This window comes from Osmerus mordax, chromosome 9 (assembly GCF_038355195.1).
Source record: "Osmerus mordax isolate fOsmMor3 chromosome 9, fOsmMor3.pri, whole genome shotgun sequence".
NCBI lineage: Eukaryota > Metazoa > Chordata > Actinopteri > Osmeriformes > Osmeridae > Osmerus > Osmerus mordax.
In genome coordinates, this window is record NC_090058.1 from 2,249,437 (window position 1) to 2,265,851 (window position 16,415).

The 16,415-nt window shown below is 47.2% G+C and overlaps 2 protein-coding genes across 2 annotated transcripts; one reads left to right on the forward strand and one right to left on the reverse strand.

Moving 5' to 3' along the window:
* msh4 (mutS homolog 4) lies at positions 1-7,771 on the reverse strand. Its single transcript, XM_067242557.1, has 20 exons — positions 7,549-7,771; positions 7,153-7,308; positions 6,680-6,843; positions 6,132-6,242; positions 5,941-6,056; positions 5,483-5,656; positions 4,946-5,118; positions 4,756-4,823; positions 4,534-4,608; positions 4,356-4,420; positions 3,983-4,152; positions 3,748-3,884; positions 3,541-3,644; positions 3,078-3,202; positions 1,739-1,939; positions 1,337-1,455; positions 1,101-1,229; positions 518-692; positions 346-434; positions 1-221 (listed from the first exon to the last, which is right to left on the reverse strand). Exons 1-20 carry the CDS (start codon positions 7,769-7,771, stop codon positions 24-26), a joined length of 2,772 nt encoding a protein of 923 aa, XP_067098658.1. The 3' UTR covers positions 1-23.
* A 211-nt stretch (positions 7,772-7,982) lies between these two features.
* Positions 7,983-9,874, forward strand: vcpkmt (valosin containing protein lysine (K) methyltransferase). The gene is given in 5 exon segments (XM_067242565.1): positions 7,983-8,407; positions 8,635-8,748; positions 8,950-9,022; positions 9,146-9,265; positions 9,478-9,874. Coding segments are annotated over 5 exon segments (837 nt in total). The 3' UTR covers positions 9,583-9,874.
* Positions 9,875-16,415: the final 6,541 nt, after the last annotated feature.

The window sequence follows — 16,415 nt, forward strand, 5'->3', positions numbered from 1 at the left end:
GCATCCACTCTCTTGCCAATGACTCATTCCTCCTCCGTCTCCATGGACACAGCCTCTCCCATGACCTGCAGCTCTGTTTCATAGCGTGTCTTCAGGCCTCTCAGATAGATGCGCAGGCTGTCCGGGTCCAGTCTGGAGTTCCTGGCTGTCTGCAGGAGACGGGTGGCCAGGTGGTATACTGCTCTTTGGCAAAGAGTTTCCGGATTGGTGTGCTGCTTGGTCTGGAACAAGGGAAGGCGGATGCACAGCGGGGTGTAGGGGAGAGGGATGTGAAGGAAGAACATGAGCTGACATGTTGTTTATGTTAGTTTTAAAGAAAAGCAGGATTAGAAGGGAAGGCTGTACCGATAGCTGCTTGCTGACTCTGGAAGCGATTGTCTTCGCTTCTTGAATTACAGAATCAGGCAGAGCCGTCATCTCTGCGGCCCTCAGACCTAACATGAACACTGAGGTAAATATTCTACCTTTCGAGAGACACAGTCACTCAGTGTTCATCGTCATTCCCCTAGTTACCTACCATAGTTCCTCTCTTCGGAGTAGCCTTGACTCAGTAGATAGGTATAGACCACGCTCTCTGTTCCGGCCTCTGCGGAGCGTGTGTGCTGGACCTCCATGTGTTGGTTTTCAACGTTAGGATACAACGTCTCCAATTGGCAGAGCTCCAGAAAGTGCGTGGCAAACAGAGTGAAGGCCTGAGGCAAACAGGAGAACAAAGAACACACACCTAACGCTGGGATGTTGGGTGCTCTTTGATCCTGACAGACTGCTCACAAACGGTTTTGTTGGTGAATCAACAGTGCTATGGATTTGGTCGCGCGACCCTACTCGTTTACGGACACATTTTGTTCACTTGGAGAGCAGTAATTCGCGTACAGAACAGCTAAGAGAAAGGCAAACAGACCAGTCACAACATAACTTCCTGATTTGATTTCAGCTCCACTGCACGAGGCATTTTAGACTTATCAATACAGAACTGTGTTCCAGGCTGAGCAGAAAGGCCTGGGAGTAAAATCTAATCGACTGAGTCATTTGTTAGTGTCATATTAAAAATGTTTCCTTCAGGAAGGAGTAGGGAGCTGGGTGGGGTCAGCGCACAGTACCTTGAGGCGGAGGAGGAACTCACAGACAGCGTGGCAAAGGCCCACGCCCTCCTCAGCACTGGTGCCACGTCCCAGCTCGTCTATGATGATGAGGGATCTGTCACTCACGTTGTGGATTATATATGAGACCTTAGGAGCACAAAGGCACAAGATTAAGCATTTTATTTTACACTGTTGAAAAAAAACAAAAACAAAAAACAATATCAAAGCTTTACGCTGGCCAGTGTTTTTTTTACCTCTTTCATTTCCACCATAAAGGTAGAGGAGCTGGTCTCAAAATCGTCATCCACCCCGATTCTGGTGAAGATCTGGTCAGCGATCCGTAGAGACGCATACTCAGCAGGGACATAGGACCCTGAGGGAGATTACACAGCCATTAAGCAGCCGAGGACAGCTCCACTTCCAGTGGTTACAGGATGACCTCATCTGAGGGTTTTGATCATGTTGGGCTGGATGTTAGGTAGGCATACCCAGCTAATGTTCGCCCCCACCTGGGATTAAACCTTCCACCTCCGACTCCTTAAGCACGACCACAACCAGCTATGCCAACGAAAAGCTAGCCATTCACTAGCACTGGTGGCCTGTATACATACCTGAGGAAATAGTTCTACATAGGCTAGTTAGACGTCTTCACCCACCTATCTGAGCCATGATCTGGCAGAGCGCCACCTGTTTGAGGTAGGTGGACTTGCCGCTCATGTTGGGTCCTGTGATGATGACAAAGTTGCTGCCCTCGGAGATGTAGCTGTTGTTGGAGACGGGCTGCTGGCCGCCGATGCGCTCCAGGATGGGGTGACGACCCTGCTTGATTGCCAGGGTGTCTGTGAATTCTGGACGCACTGCAAGCAGAGGGTCAGTCACAGAGGCACAAACCAGACAGATGAAACACACTTAAAAACACACTGTTTTTAACTGAACAACGTTAAGTGTTGTTCAGAATTAGAATCTGAATCTGAATCAGGTTTATTCGCCATGTATGTTATACAAACACAGAATTTACTGTGGCAGGGAGGTGCAAAACACTAAACATATACGAATCTTAAATTAAGTAAAAGTACAAAAGTTTAACTATTTCTAAGAACTAAACAATCTAAGAGTACAACAATTTAAATATAAAATACATATAAAATAAGAATAAGAATGAGCAGCGTGAGTGGTCAACATAGTGCAATCGGATACTAAGGTAAGGTTGTGCATACTGTAATTGCCAGAAGGCTTTAATAAAAATGCTATGGAATAAAGGGGTTCAGATTTTTTCCCCCCCAGCTATTTACATCTAAAAACACTTGAGGTCTCTCTCTCTCTCTCTCTCTCTCTCTCTCTCTCTCTCTCTCTCTCTCTCTCTCTCTCTCTCTCTCTCTCTCTCTCTCTCTCTCTCTCTCTCTCTCTCTCTCTCTCTCTCTCTCTCTCTCTCTCTCTCTCTCTCTCTCTCTCTCTCTCTCTCTCGTACAGTAACCTATAGTGTCCATTGTCGAAAGGCTTCTTGGGCCCAATTGGGCACAGAGATGTCTGGTTGAATACAGTGATGGTTACGTAACCGGGGTAATCTGAGAAGGGGTGCTGACTGCACTTGGGAGGGAAGACGATCAGCACGTGTCCTTGGAGAGATTCTTTCAGACAGCTGAGAAGCGCTGTTCACCACCCATGTGCCTGAAGGGGTGGGGGGGGGAGGGGGGGCGGGGGAGGAGGGGCCTGGACAACGGAGTCCACCATTGGAAAAAAAAACTTTGCTTAGAGAAGACAACGGCTTCTTTGTCAGTCCCGACAGCACAGGGTGTTGCTGCTGACACACTAGAGCCCCTGTCACTGCTGGTTGCCATGTGAGGTTCATGAGAAAGGGGGGATTCAGACCAAGCAGGAGAGAAGTCCAAGTGCTGTGGAGTTTGGGGGAGGGGTGGGTGGGGCTTTCAGGGGGTATACGATGAAAGCGAGAACTTGATACTGTGTGAATGGTATGATTGCGGGGACTGGACTCACCGTAGTCTGAGATGGTGCAGGCGTTGGCTAGAGACAGCAGCATGTCTAGCATGGACACAGCATCAGAGAGCTTGTAGAGGCAGTGGATGTGCTCATGGACAGTACCCAGCAGCTGGCAGACCACCCTGGAGGCAGACAGGTGAGGACGATCAGAGACCACCACTTTGTAGAAGCCACACAAACAAATAGCCCCATCTACTGGGAGAGAATGGGAGTCCATCCGACATCTCTTCTGTTTGTGTACTATAGCAGCCATTCCTGACCTTTTCTACTTTGCGGCCGCCCAACACAAAAGAATTCCCATCCAAAAATTCAAGTTGAGAAAATGTGAGCCAAGAAAAAAAAACAAAAAAAAGTTGAATGTGTTGCTTTTTAATTCCCATCTTTAAGATGTTAACATTAATTTATGTTAAGTTATTTTTGTAGACCGACACACTGGTGTAGTCTGTCAGTCATCACTCACACATAAGACATGTGGAAGATCTCTCTAAGGGCCTCATCACAGCGGTCGTTCATCTTCATCAGGTCTGCCGTGGTGAAGCTGTAGTTGTTCTTCTGCTTTGTGACCTGAGATAACCGTCACGGCAACGTCACGGCAACATCACAGCGTGTCAAGATAAGGCACTTTGGGTAGATACAGATACAACTGTCCTGTTGTAGTAACCGTCACCTTGATGAACTCTGCTGGGAGTTTTCCATCTGGCAAGGCCACTCCCTCCATTTTCATCTGCATGAAGAACCCTCTGGAGGAGCTGAAACTGGTGCGCGTTGGCAAGCTGTGCTTCTCCCCCACCTGCTCCACCAGCCCTGGGCATCAGAAGCACATCCACTGTGGTTTCAATCTCTGTAAAACACGATTTTTCTCCCCTGGAAACAGACTAATGACATCCTTTTTGGGCCGTCACCTGCAATGTCATCCACGATCTCGGTGTAGGCTCGCCGTGCGATGTCCAGGAACTCGTTGATGTCGGGGCGAACGGCGTAGCACTTCTGAGTCCGCATGGTCAGGCTGCCCTTCGCGTAGCTCGTGTCCTCGTTTATGACCGTCTTGACCTGCTCCAGTATCATGTCAAATCTGAGGTCCAGATATAGCAAATGAAGGAATGGGACTCTGTAGTACGGGTGTACACCCATACAGTATACACTATACACTGTATACTATTCATACAGTAGGATATCGAGGGGCTATTCATACAGTAGGATATCCAGGGGCTATTCATACAGTAGGATATCCAATCCCTTTTCTCTAACGCTGTTTGTAAGACACAGAGGTCTGACCTGTTGTCTTCCAATGAGCTGCTGTACGCCTTGAGCAGAGCCGTGTCACAGTTCTTCAACACCATCTGTTCACGTGATACAGTGAGGTTGTATGGTTGATGTTAAACCAAAGCTCCCCTTAAAATACAAGAAGTGTTTCGAGATTTTGTTTTTAAGTGGGAGTCCATCTGGTACTCACCTTGAGAGGGGGGATCAACTCCAGTGTATGCTTCAGCTGAATCACATGTGTAATCTTGGACTCTGCCACTTGAACCTTTGCATCGAGAGCCAATGTGTTGATTATTTCAATGTTCTGACTCAGACTTCCCATAATCAGAAAACGATAACAGAGGGAACCGAACTGTTTTTAAATCTGAGTGAATTTAGAATATGTTCGCAGTAATCTAAAGTAAATATTTACCGTTTCCTGCTTGGGGATCTGGACCAGAGCAGAGAGCAGTTGGTCTATATCCAGAAAATGTCCAATGGCTTAGGAAGGACACAGTACAGTTAACATAACATACCAAACAGCCACTAGCCTTGTGAGGTCAAGTCAGCATGTCAGACAGCAGCAAAGCGTCCAGAGCGCCCCTGTAAGGCTTGATGCTGACCGTTCTTCAGGCCGAAGAAGAGATCCTCGTTCTGCAGCAGCTCCTGTACGGTGTCCAGACGGATGTTTAAGGTGTCAACATCCACAAGAGGCTCCAGGATGTTGGAGCGCAGCCGTCGACCTCCACCAGGAGTTTTAGTGTAGTTCAGCACGCCTAACAGGGTGTGCTCACTCCTACACACATCAGAATCAGAATTCGGTTTATTCGCCATGTATGTTATACAAACACGGAATTTACTGTGGCAGGGAGGTGCAAAACACTAAACATATACAGATCTTACATTAAGTAGAAGTACAAAAGTTTAACTATTTCTAAGAACTAAACAATCGTTAAGCACACACATGCATGCACACACACATACACACACACATGCATGCACACACACATGCATGCACACACACATGCATGCACACACACACACGCACACACATGCATGCACACACACACCTATAACAACTCTGTATGGGTCAAAATAAATAAAATACTATACAGCAATTGAACTCAGTGTTCCTTTCTAATTGAGTCAAGCCTTTGTACCTGTGGTCCCTGTTATTGACTACAAGCTCCAGGTTTGAGGCAGATGCAGAGTCGATCATGGCAGTCTGCTCACTGCCAGTGAAGATCACTTTGAGGGACTTAGGAGCATATATGGAGTTCTGAATGAACTCAAAGTATTTCAGTAGAGCGGCTGCAGCAGCCAGACAGTAGTACCTAGAACACAAATAATAACATAACTATAAAATAAGTTAACCGTATTAAAATTGTGTGGTATTTATTCAGAGGCGAGGGTTGCCTTATACATGGGTGGGTCATGTCCTATCCATTTTTTTTTAACCAGAAAATCTGACCCCCCCCACACACACACACACACTTTATTTAGAAAATTATATTTAACAGCTTCATCCTGTCATTAAAGAAAAGCTGTCCCACCCACATTAGAAAACAAACCTCAGCCCGTGTCTACTGTGTATTTTGCGGGCTCTGAGAGTACCTACTTAGCTTGCACCTCCATAAGCACAGTGCTGAACTCAGGGGCACACAGCTGCTGAATGTACTCCAAACCTTTTCTCTCGTTGAAATATTTCCTCTGAATCGCCGTGAAAGCTACTGCCTGAAACGCAAACGAGGGGGCGCAGTTTGACCTGAGGAACGTTAGAACAAACGCTGCGTGCGAACGCATCGGTACCTGGAAGTTCTCCGTGATGAGACTGTAAAGCTTGGTTCCTTTCCCCTTCTCGCTGGCTGTGTCTGGCATGAGGAGTTCCAGAGGAACCAAGATATGGAGCTTGGTGATGACCTGGGAAGGGGTCAGAGATGTTTGGTTGGCCAGGTGCCAGGTGTGCAATGGGCAACAAGATAGTTCTGAGATCCTCTGGATAGGACTGCTGTTATGTAACTGAGTTGAATTCTTATTTATACTCTCTCAGTATAAATACCGCCCACCCGCACCATCGAAGAGCTAGCTTTTGGGTGGCGTAGCTGCTTAAAGCAGTGTTTATAAAGGTGGTGGTCATGTTGTCAGAGGACCAGAGTCAGAGGATCAGAGTGTGAACCCCAAGACCAGGACGAAGCTACACTGACAAGTGACGCGACTACCTTGCTTACATTTAATTCATTTTTTATCGGCCACTTCTATCCTTCTTACGAACAGAAAGTACAGCGGAACATCAAGGATTAGAAGTGCAAACAGGTCTACTGTCATCTAGTCCAGCCAATGAGTTGATCACTTTCTACCTTGGCGTAGGTTCCTGTGTCTGCGAACTGAGAGAGGATCAGCTCTGGGCATTTGAGGTTGATACTAGCCATGCCTATCTCTCCCCTGGCCAGGCCTCGTCCCTCCACCACAGCCACAATCACAGAGGCGCCCACGGCCGAGGTGGCAGAGGAGCAGGTGGCCACTGCAGAGAAGGAGATGAAGTCAGATACGGTGCCAATAAACAAACTTAATGAACATACTCTCTGGCACTCTTCAGTTTATATGTATGATGTTTTTGGCATTCTTGTATTTTTTTTTATTGCTATGTTGCTATTTTTTCAAAAACTTCTTGCTATGAGCTTTTGTTTTGTAATTTTTGCCACTAGTTTTTCCATTTATGTAGCTGTATGAGCTTGCCATTTCACAAAAATTTAATTGGTACATGTGTATCAACAATGGACTTGACAATAAATCTATGACTCTGACTATATCCACTGGTGAGTTTGTTTACTTCCAGAGTGTTCCGTCTGTGGCGTCCGGGCAGGGTGTCCGCTTGCCGTCCTTAGTCTGGGGGTGGCCGCTCCGGAGCGGAAGGATGAGCTGCTGAAACCGGACGAAGGGACGGATTTACCCGTCCGCCCCTGCCTGAAGCTCCGATTCACTTGACCTGAGAGTCATATAGGTAGCTAATGAGCTGAGGTTTTTTTTTTTTTTTTATACCAATTACTCATCATAAGGCTATCTGCTAATAGACAAAAATATATATGTATATGTGATTTTTCCCAAATAACAGAAAGGAATTAGCTAGCTACCAAACCACTTGCTTGCTTGGACTCCAAATTGGTGGATTAACGGCAGCAGCATCAAGGAAACGAGACTAGATTTGCCAGTCACGACATGACCTTACTGGAGAGGACTGATGTTGGGCCTGCGTCTCCCGCAGCAGTCCCTGGCTGTGCTGCTGCAGGGTGCGGGGGATTTGAGCTGGAACTGGCAGCATCAGGAGAAAGTGAAGATGTTGTTTCACAGCCATGGCCGTGAGACAAAGCTTGTCCGAAAGGTGACACAAAGCTTCCCCCGGAGTCTGAACTGTAGCCAGGTGTCACCTCATCTGTGCTGCTTCTTAGCATTTTCAGAAGTAGGCTATAGTTCCTCTTTGGTTCAACTCGAAATTTTATGACAGGATATATAGCCTACTAATTTATAGGACATGTAATCATGGATATACCAAATAACTGATTTCACTTGCATAGCTACAGCTGGCTAGATAGAAGGTTATTTCCCGCCACATTCTCTTTGAGAACTGCACGCGGGTATCGCAACACCTGATTCACGCGGCAGATGTACCGGTGAATAGAGCCATAAAAAACTATTTGAGATTATTTCTCTTCCAATGGCTCTGGGTGAGTAAGGTTTATAGTGTTCAGTCTGGAAAATGTAACAACTTCACCGGTAGGGGCTTACTGGAGACGCACTGACACTGTAGGTAAACCTGCTAAATTCAAGATGGCGGAGCACACGGTGGAAGACGATAACTATTTTGTCAGAGAAATTGAGAAAAATGACGGATCTATCTTGAAGATGAAGCAGTGCTTTAAAGGAGATGTGGGATGTGTGGTGTGGGATGCTGCAATCGTGCTTTCAAAATATTTAGAAACGAAACAGTTTTATGATCCTATAACGGGTGTAAACCGATGGGTTCACAAAAGTGTTTTGGAGTTGGGATCAGGTACGGGAGTTGTCGGTCTAATGGCAGCAACGTTGGGGTAAGTTATTATACTAAACTAATTAGCAAAAAATCAAGAGCGAAGATTTACGAGCGTAGTATAATCATTATATACTAACACAAGCTAGCTATCGAATTAGCTAGCTCAACCTGCATCCTTGCTAACTGGGTAAGCAGCCAAGAACAGATGTACCGGTATCGGTACTGTATGTAACATAATCGCAACATTTACAACCACTGATTCGACATGAACTACATTCTTTTTAGAGCTGAAGTCACCGTTACAGACTTGGAAGATTTGCAGTCCTTACTCGAAGTGAACATCCGAGACAACCAGGCACTCGTCAACAGTGGATCCATCACAGCCAAGGTACTAAAATGGTTTGTACTTTTAGCTGCTTATAGTCCATTCATTATTTGCATGTACATAGCTACAGTTAATGCAAGCAAGCTTTTTGAATATCTGTCAGTAGTACTTTGCAGCCATCACAATGTGCCATAATGTAGGATAGAAAAATAACTATGGATTGTCTTCAAATCATGAAAAATCCCTGTAATAAACCATATTTCCTGTCTGTAAAGGGGTGAAAATGTGTCAGAATTCCTGCCTCATCCTCATTTTATCTTGATGGCAGACTGCATCTATTATGAACAGGTGCTGTACAACTCCTTACAACACACTATTACTGCTGCTGCATACTTGGTTCCTTCCTGAACATGTACTCCTGCTGTAAGACCCATGTGAACCTGGTGGATGACATGATCTGTTGTCCCACAGTCTGTGACGCCTCTGGTGGAAACTCTGAAGCTCCTAGCTGGTCCAGACACCTGCATCATCTGTTGCTACGAGCAACGCACAGTTGGCATCAACCCCGAAGTGGAGAAACGTTTTTTCGAGGTTTTGCATAACGGTTAATCTTACTAGCGCTATGCAAACATGCATGTGCTTTCAACTGTTCAACTTCAACCCTTTTCCAATGGTTGTTCTGACCTGTCTTCAACAGATGATTAAACAAATCAAATGTCTAACCGTTTTGTAAGTGTAGGAGTGACTGCAGTGGTTTTCTCTAACGACTTGCTTCTCCTCTGTGTGTTTTCCTTCACGTATAGCTGCTGCTCAGAGACTTCCTGTGTGAAGAGGTCCCTTCGGAAATGCAGGACCCAGAGTTCAACAGTCCAGATATCCGCATCTTGCTTTTAAGGCTAGCAGCCTGATCTGTGTGTGTGTGTGCGTGTGTGTGCATTGCAGCTCATGGAAGGAATTTCATTTACTGTAATCGATATGTAGAATCAGATACGGAAAAAATCTGCAGACTTTCTTTGAACATATATGATCTCACCTCAGCCAGAATGAGATGGAGTGAGGTCACTCTACAGTTCTGTCGGCGCCGTGGGGTTATTTTTATACCTCTAAACACGGAGCTTCAACATCTCGTGTTATGCTGTACGAAATACACGACAACAAACAAGTTCCATAATAAAAGATCAAGAATTACATAATGTAAAATGTTCATTGATTTCTGCTTGTGTTACTTGTTTTGCATAAGTCACGGGAGGGAAGTTTTATAGACGGGGGGGGGGGGGGGGGGGGTTGTCAGTCGTTTCTGTGAGCAGAACACTGAGCACTTAGCTCAGAACGCGTGTGGAAAGTCCAGCACTTACACACCAGTGAACAGCATGGAGCAGTGAACAATAAATCGCTGCTCTTGCGCAAGGTCCCCTGCTCAATCTATTGTGCGTGATAAGAGGATTACTGAGCCACAGGGCTGGGAGCGGCTACCTGGCCTGAAGAAGGGGTCTTGAGGGCAGGGATGGTTTGGGCTCGTCTCCTGTGACCCGCTCTCAGGATTAACGCCCACGGCTGGCCGTAGGGCACCGACAGATGGGCCCTGAACTCACAACACTCAGGTGTCAGCTGAAATGACCACAGAACAGCTGATGAGACACAACCCAAGGCGTAGTAGGTTCAAGACCCCACGTTTAGTTGTTTTTGCAACACGTCCTTTGTGTGGTGTAGTGTGACCGATATTCCTGATTGCCGAAGTCTGTATGTTTAACGTTTTGGCACCAGGGGGCAATAGTCGCTCACGATAGAAATCCTGGGCTGAACTTGCTCGTCCGATCTCTGATCATCACATTTTAACATACTACGTTTTGAGCTGAGATGTTATTGAGATTAATTCTAGGGAAGACAGTTATCTTTGCTCACACTAGAACCCCACTGTGTCCAACTCATTTCCTCATTCCTATGCGATCCAACTGTTCTGAGGTCCGTCGGATATGCAAGCATCACCAGAAGGCCCGAACACTGCCAGCAGAGTCTGGCTCTCCATGCCCAGGGGGAATTCCACCTCAAGCCCCAGATTAGTGGGAAGATTATGGACCTTTCTAAAGCATAAACCATGAAGCACGCCCCATACTCCCACAGGCATGCAGGGGCCTCTCAGTCTGTCCTGCTGAGCTGTGCTTCCACAGCAGGGCTGTCGTGCAGTGGGCAGGCACTGCCTCCCATATGCTCCCTTTAATTGGTCAACTAAATGAAAATGCTCAGACACAGAAGACTGAGGTCAGCATTGGGGGCCATGTAAACATAGTATGATTCAATCAGTGTGACTGGTGTAAGCATGTAGATAGTTAAGAATGGGGATTTTACAGATCATAATACTAGTATCAGAATGATAAGCTTATTAGCGCAAATAGTGCCATCACTTTGCAGGGAGTCGAAGGATGGATGACCGAACCATGTAAGGTTAATGCCTGCTTAAAATGCACTAGGATTGGAACACCATCTGTGATGGTCCATACCTCAGCCTACTACCACGTTAAACTCACCTCACTGGCAGTTTGTTGATCAAAGGATTAAAATCTATTATAGAAACATGGTAACAGTGACAAATAATGGTATTTTAATGATTAATCTAATATTATGTAAACAGATTCATATCAAGGGAAGGGGAGTTACGGAATAAGCAGTTCTAATCCAATTGTAAATGATTAAACCCTAGACTCACTGAGATCATGTTTAAGCCTTTTTGCTTGGATTCCAAGGGGCGCTTCCATGTCTGAATTGAGTTAACCACTTAAAAGACTCTGAAATCTCTGTTAAAACGGTTTCATCGTCGCTGTTGTCTCTCTACCTCGTGTTCCCAGTCTCGAACACACACAGTTTTTCCCTTTTTCTCCGTTATGATAAATATACCCACGAGACCGATTCTAGCTGACTTACTATAAATCACACACTAACACTCGCTCCCTCGAAACCTTTCTGTTATTCTTGTCTGATAATAGCCATGGCCTCCAAGTCCCCACACTCAACAGGAAAAGGCAGGAGGATGTAGCAATTGCACGCAGAGATTAATTGCCGTTTGTTGCAATGGATATAAATAACCACAACAGATCATTTGAGATAATTACTCTGTGTTTCGTTCCTGCAGTCTCTATCCAAGTGCAACTGGACTGTGCAGATCAAAGCAGCAGAGCTCCCTATTCTGTTCCCTCCTTTGCCTGGATATGTTTAGCCTAATTACTTTGACAGAGCTGGAATAGAGTTCCCAGCCCCCAGGGTGGTGGGGAGAGGCACCGGGAGGGGAGGGGAGGCGGGAGGCGGGGGTCGGGGGACAGGACACCGGGGAGATCCAAAACACAAGATCAGCATTTCACACATTCACTCTCCCTCATCATCTTACGTCCCCGTATGAACCTGCTCGTCTGCTCTATTTGGGAAAGGTAAGCTTCGCGACTCCTCTCACACGGTTGGGTGATTAGGCTAGCACTATGGGGGAAATACAGAAGGGCTTTCTCTGAATGAGGACGACTGCAGTGATGAAGGGAGCTGTGAAGCCTCGGCACCCTCAGAATCTCTCTCCACGGGAGAGTAGTTCTGCCGTGACTCCTCCTGTCTTCCTGACCGGGGGAAACATGCGCTGCTGACTGAAACGCCTGTATCCCCAAGAGCAGAACCAGGCCCTGCCAACAGATGGCGCTACCAGTAGACGGAGCCTCAATGTACAGAAGAACATCCTTTCCCATCGACCTGTACAGTGACCTCTGTGTATGTCGTGACTCGTACAGAGTTGGTTCTGGACAAACAAAAAAACTCAAGGACATTTTAAAAAGTAACTTTTAGTTTGAGTTGGTGTTCATGTTGATGATTGTAGGTGTATCTTTTCCTCTTTCTTTGGTATGTACTTTTTCTGGTATGTAAAATGTGACACGTATTTTGAGGGTGCTGTGAGTGGTTTCTTACACTTTAGGTGTTCAACTTGATAACCCCAGCCAGCACCGCCCTGCACAGTCTCACACCTCTGCACACACGCTCCCTCTCTGACATGGTACTCCTCCCCCGAGGACCTTTCAAATATGGCAACATGAAAGTGGCCTCGCCCAAACTGCACTGGTGCAAGGAAGGGTGGAGGAGGAGGAGGGGGAACGAGAGGAAGAGAAGGAAGAGAGGAGGAGAGGGAAGGAGGAGGAGGAGGAGGGGGGAGGGAAGGAGGAGGAGGGGAGGGGGAAGGAGGAGGGGGAGGAGGAGGAGGGGGGAGGAGGAAGAGAGGAGGAGAGGGAAGGAGGAGGAGGAGGGGGAGGGAAGGAGGAGGAGGGGAGGGGGAAGGAGGAGGGGGAGGAGGGAGGGGGGGAGGAGGAGGAGAGAGCCTGACTCCAGCAGGGCCTGTGTTCTGTTCTCTGCTGCAGCCGGGTCCAGCAACACAGAGGAGCCTTTGTGTCATCGTCATCCCGCTGCCAGGAGCCAGGAGACACTGCTCCAGAAAAGAACACTCATTTTCTCGCCCACTTGAACGAGAGGCTCAAGAATAGAAATCCAAATGGGGTGATTAAAAATAGACTCTGCCAAAGTGTGACTCCTCTGAAATCACCAAAGTCCTTACAGAGCATCCACCTCCACCTCCTCTCATCTCTCCTGTTGACAGACCCATTTCCTTAGTCTCTCCAGACACAGTAACACTGATCCACAAAACGTTCACGAGGCCCTGAAATACTCCTGAAACGACACCAGATGTTGCATTCTAAATCGAGCTCACATAAAAAATCACGCACATCTATTTTGACTTATTACTGCTGTTGAATTAAGAAGCAGATTGTTTGCTGCACTCTGTTGTAAGGAGGAGTGCCAATGGAGCAGATCCCGACGGCACAGCTAGCCGACAGAGCCTCAGTGCTGACTCCACCCTCTGCACAGCCACATGGGGGAGGAGGGGGGGAGTGTTGGGACAGCTGGGCTGCAGATGAGGGGACAAGCATCCAGCACTACAGGAAGACACAACCCAGGCTCCACAAACAAGCCCCGCTCTGCTCTCTCCCCCCCCCCCCACACACTGCCATCAGTGTCATCTGGGCCCTAGTGACTGTCCATCCAGCTCTTTACGGATGGCCGCAAGAAAGTTGACATTTACATTTAGTAGACGCTCTTATCCGGAGCGACTGACAGTAAATACAGGGACATTCCCCCTGAGGCAAGTAGGGTGGACGTTGTGTCCACCCTACTTGTGTCCTACCCTAGTCATTTTGGCACAGCCAGGAATCGAACTAGCAACCTTCTGATTACTAGCCCGATTCCCTAACCGCTCAGCCACCTGACTCCCTACATTTACGGTGAATTTCAACACACACAATGACTAAGCAGTGTCAAATCTGTCATTTGGCGACGGGGGTGATCAGAACGTGTGGGATCCATGGAGCTGGCTGCGTGATCAGGCTGCTGTCCAATGAGAGGCGTGGAAGGTCACATGGCAGTGACTGCTGTCCCTCTGGCCCTGTGGTGACGGTGTGTTAGTCATCATTAAGTAGTGTGGTGCTGCTAACACCAGGGGGAGGCTGGAGAAGTGTGTGTGTGTGTCTCTGTGTGTGTGTGTGTGTGACTGTGTGTGTGTGTGTGTGTGTGTGTCTCTGCAGAACGTTTTCCTGAGTCATTATCCCTGACCAGGATTCTGTTTTCCTGTTTTCTGGTGGTGTGTGTGTGTATTTCTACAGCAGTTCTGTGGTAGAGGTTGTTGTGGGCATGTGGGCATGCTGTGTCACTGTGAATCCTGACACTGGTGTAATTATAGAGATCCAGTCAGGCATGATGTGACAGTGTGGTGGGGATCTGATATGTCAAACAAAACTCCCATGTCATCTGTATCCTGGTTAACATCCGTCCGCCAATCATCAGTGCATTGCTCAGAAAAATGACAGAGTTGTTTAACCTGTTGGTGAGAAGAAAAAAAAAGAACTTTGGTTTGTAAACGATAGTGAGTGCTGAGTTAAGAGTTGTGTACCACAAATGAAGAATCTATAGGATTCCACTCATACAGACGTTTCTATGCAGAGATATGGCATGGGAGAGGTCATTTCTATGTACTTACTGACTGACTAAGCCAAACAAAGATACAGAGCAAACAAGGTCTGCCCTCTGACTCACAAACCTGATACTGAGAAAGAGAGAGGGAGAGAGAGAGGGACGGAGAGAGAGAGAGAGGGAGGGAGAGAGAGAAAGAGAGGGAGAGAGGGAGCGAGAGAAACGGACAAAGAAGGAGGCACAGGAAGCTAAATGAAGACAATACGAAAGTGATTTCAGTTCTCTGGAATAGGGAACAGTATTTAGTCCCCAGGGGCGTGAGACTGACGTCTGCAGTAACTCACACATGGCCTGCTTCCTCCCCCCCCCCCCCTCCCCCCCCCCCCCCCCCCCCCCTCCCGTACTGTCCCCATACTGTACCGTACGTGTCACGGCGTGAATCTGAGGATCAGCACACCCCCAGCCTCTCTGTGCCACACAGCTGGCAAAACACTCTCACAGCACACAGGGGCCAGAACTGTGGGACAAATATTAATCATGTTTTTCTCTGTGCTCACTCTCTCACACGGCTGTGATAGACACACTGCAAGACCCCCAAGGGGCCGAGGACAAAACGTCAGACTTTCACATAATGGGATATAAATAGAGGCCCCTGGGTGGCAGTGGAGAAAAGCGTGTCATGTGACTCATAAAGGATCGCTGTTAAAACGGAACAATCACGATTGTGGGTCAATGCACACGATTCCACAGCTGCCATCAAGACTGTGTGCCATACTCGGCCGTTGTTTGGTCTGCTCGTGGATCCGGTTCAGTGTACTCTTCAGAGAGCAGAGACTAGCATTTCCAGTACACACCAGTATGTATTCATTCGTCCAGTGAAAGACCTCCTCCACATGCCTACTCTCTCCCTTGCAGAACATAACCTTGGGTCTGAGATATGGGTGGAATGCACTCTGAAGCAGGACCCAGCAGTCACCCAGGACTCAGCTGAACCCAAGCACAGTCTCCACCAGGACTGAGAACCAGCACAAGCCTGCATCCTTTCATACTCTAACAGACAAATTCATCTGAACCCAGAGGAAAGTCCCACAATTATGTGCAGGCAGCAGCAGATGTATGTATCTTTGACAGACTTGGCCTGCTGCAAGAATGACAACAAGCTTAAAAGTTTTCGGCAGGAAACCCTAACCCAACCCGTAACCACTTCCTGCCTAACAGCGGAGCACCTCTGCATGTGAGTCTTACTGACAGTGTAGCATTAGAGGTAGAGAACTCAGAGCAGGGATTAGCAGAGGGGAGAAGTTCCTTCTCTACAAACAATAATGGATGTTTTACTGTCCTTGAGGGAGAGCTTAGTGGAATGTGGTTTTGAAGAGGCCTACCTCTACCATTAGGGAGATTGTAAAGTAATCTGTCTTAATAACAGTGTGTGTGATTGTATGAATGCGTGCGTTTAAACTCAGTTATTATCTCCCTGGGTGTGGTGGCTGAACTTAAGGCCTACATTGAGCCATCACTTGGCTGCTATTTCATTACACTTACATTCAAATCTGAGAACAGGGCAGAAAGGTGTGACACTGTTGAACAAATGAACAACAGTCCTAGCCCACATCACTGCCTGTAAGACCACAGGGGGAATTCGTAGAATACTCTTTTACTCCTTTAAAAGAGAGTTGAGTTTGAGAGTCGAACTATTTGTAAAAGCAAAGTGTGGCTGGCAAAACGTTGAACCTAGAAGTGTCGAGGTAGCTCAGAA

Bases quoted from the DNA above. Each gene is read 5' to 3' on its own strand.
- msh4 (XM_067242557.1), bottom strand. From the start codon at position 7,771: ATGCTAAGAAGCAGCACAGATGAGGTGACACCTGGCTACAGTTCAGAC. The intron at 7,309-7,548 runs GTAAGGTCATGT...TATGACTCTCAG, and splicing joins CCCAACATCAGTCCTCTCCA to GTCAAGTGAATCGGAGCTTC. The intron at 3,885-3,982 runs GTGACGGCCCAA...TCTGATGCCCAG, and splicing joins GATCGTGGATGACATTGCAG to GGCTGGTGGAGCAGGTGGGG.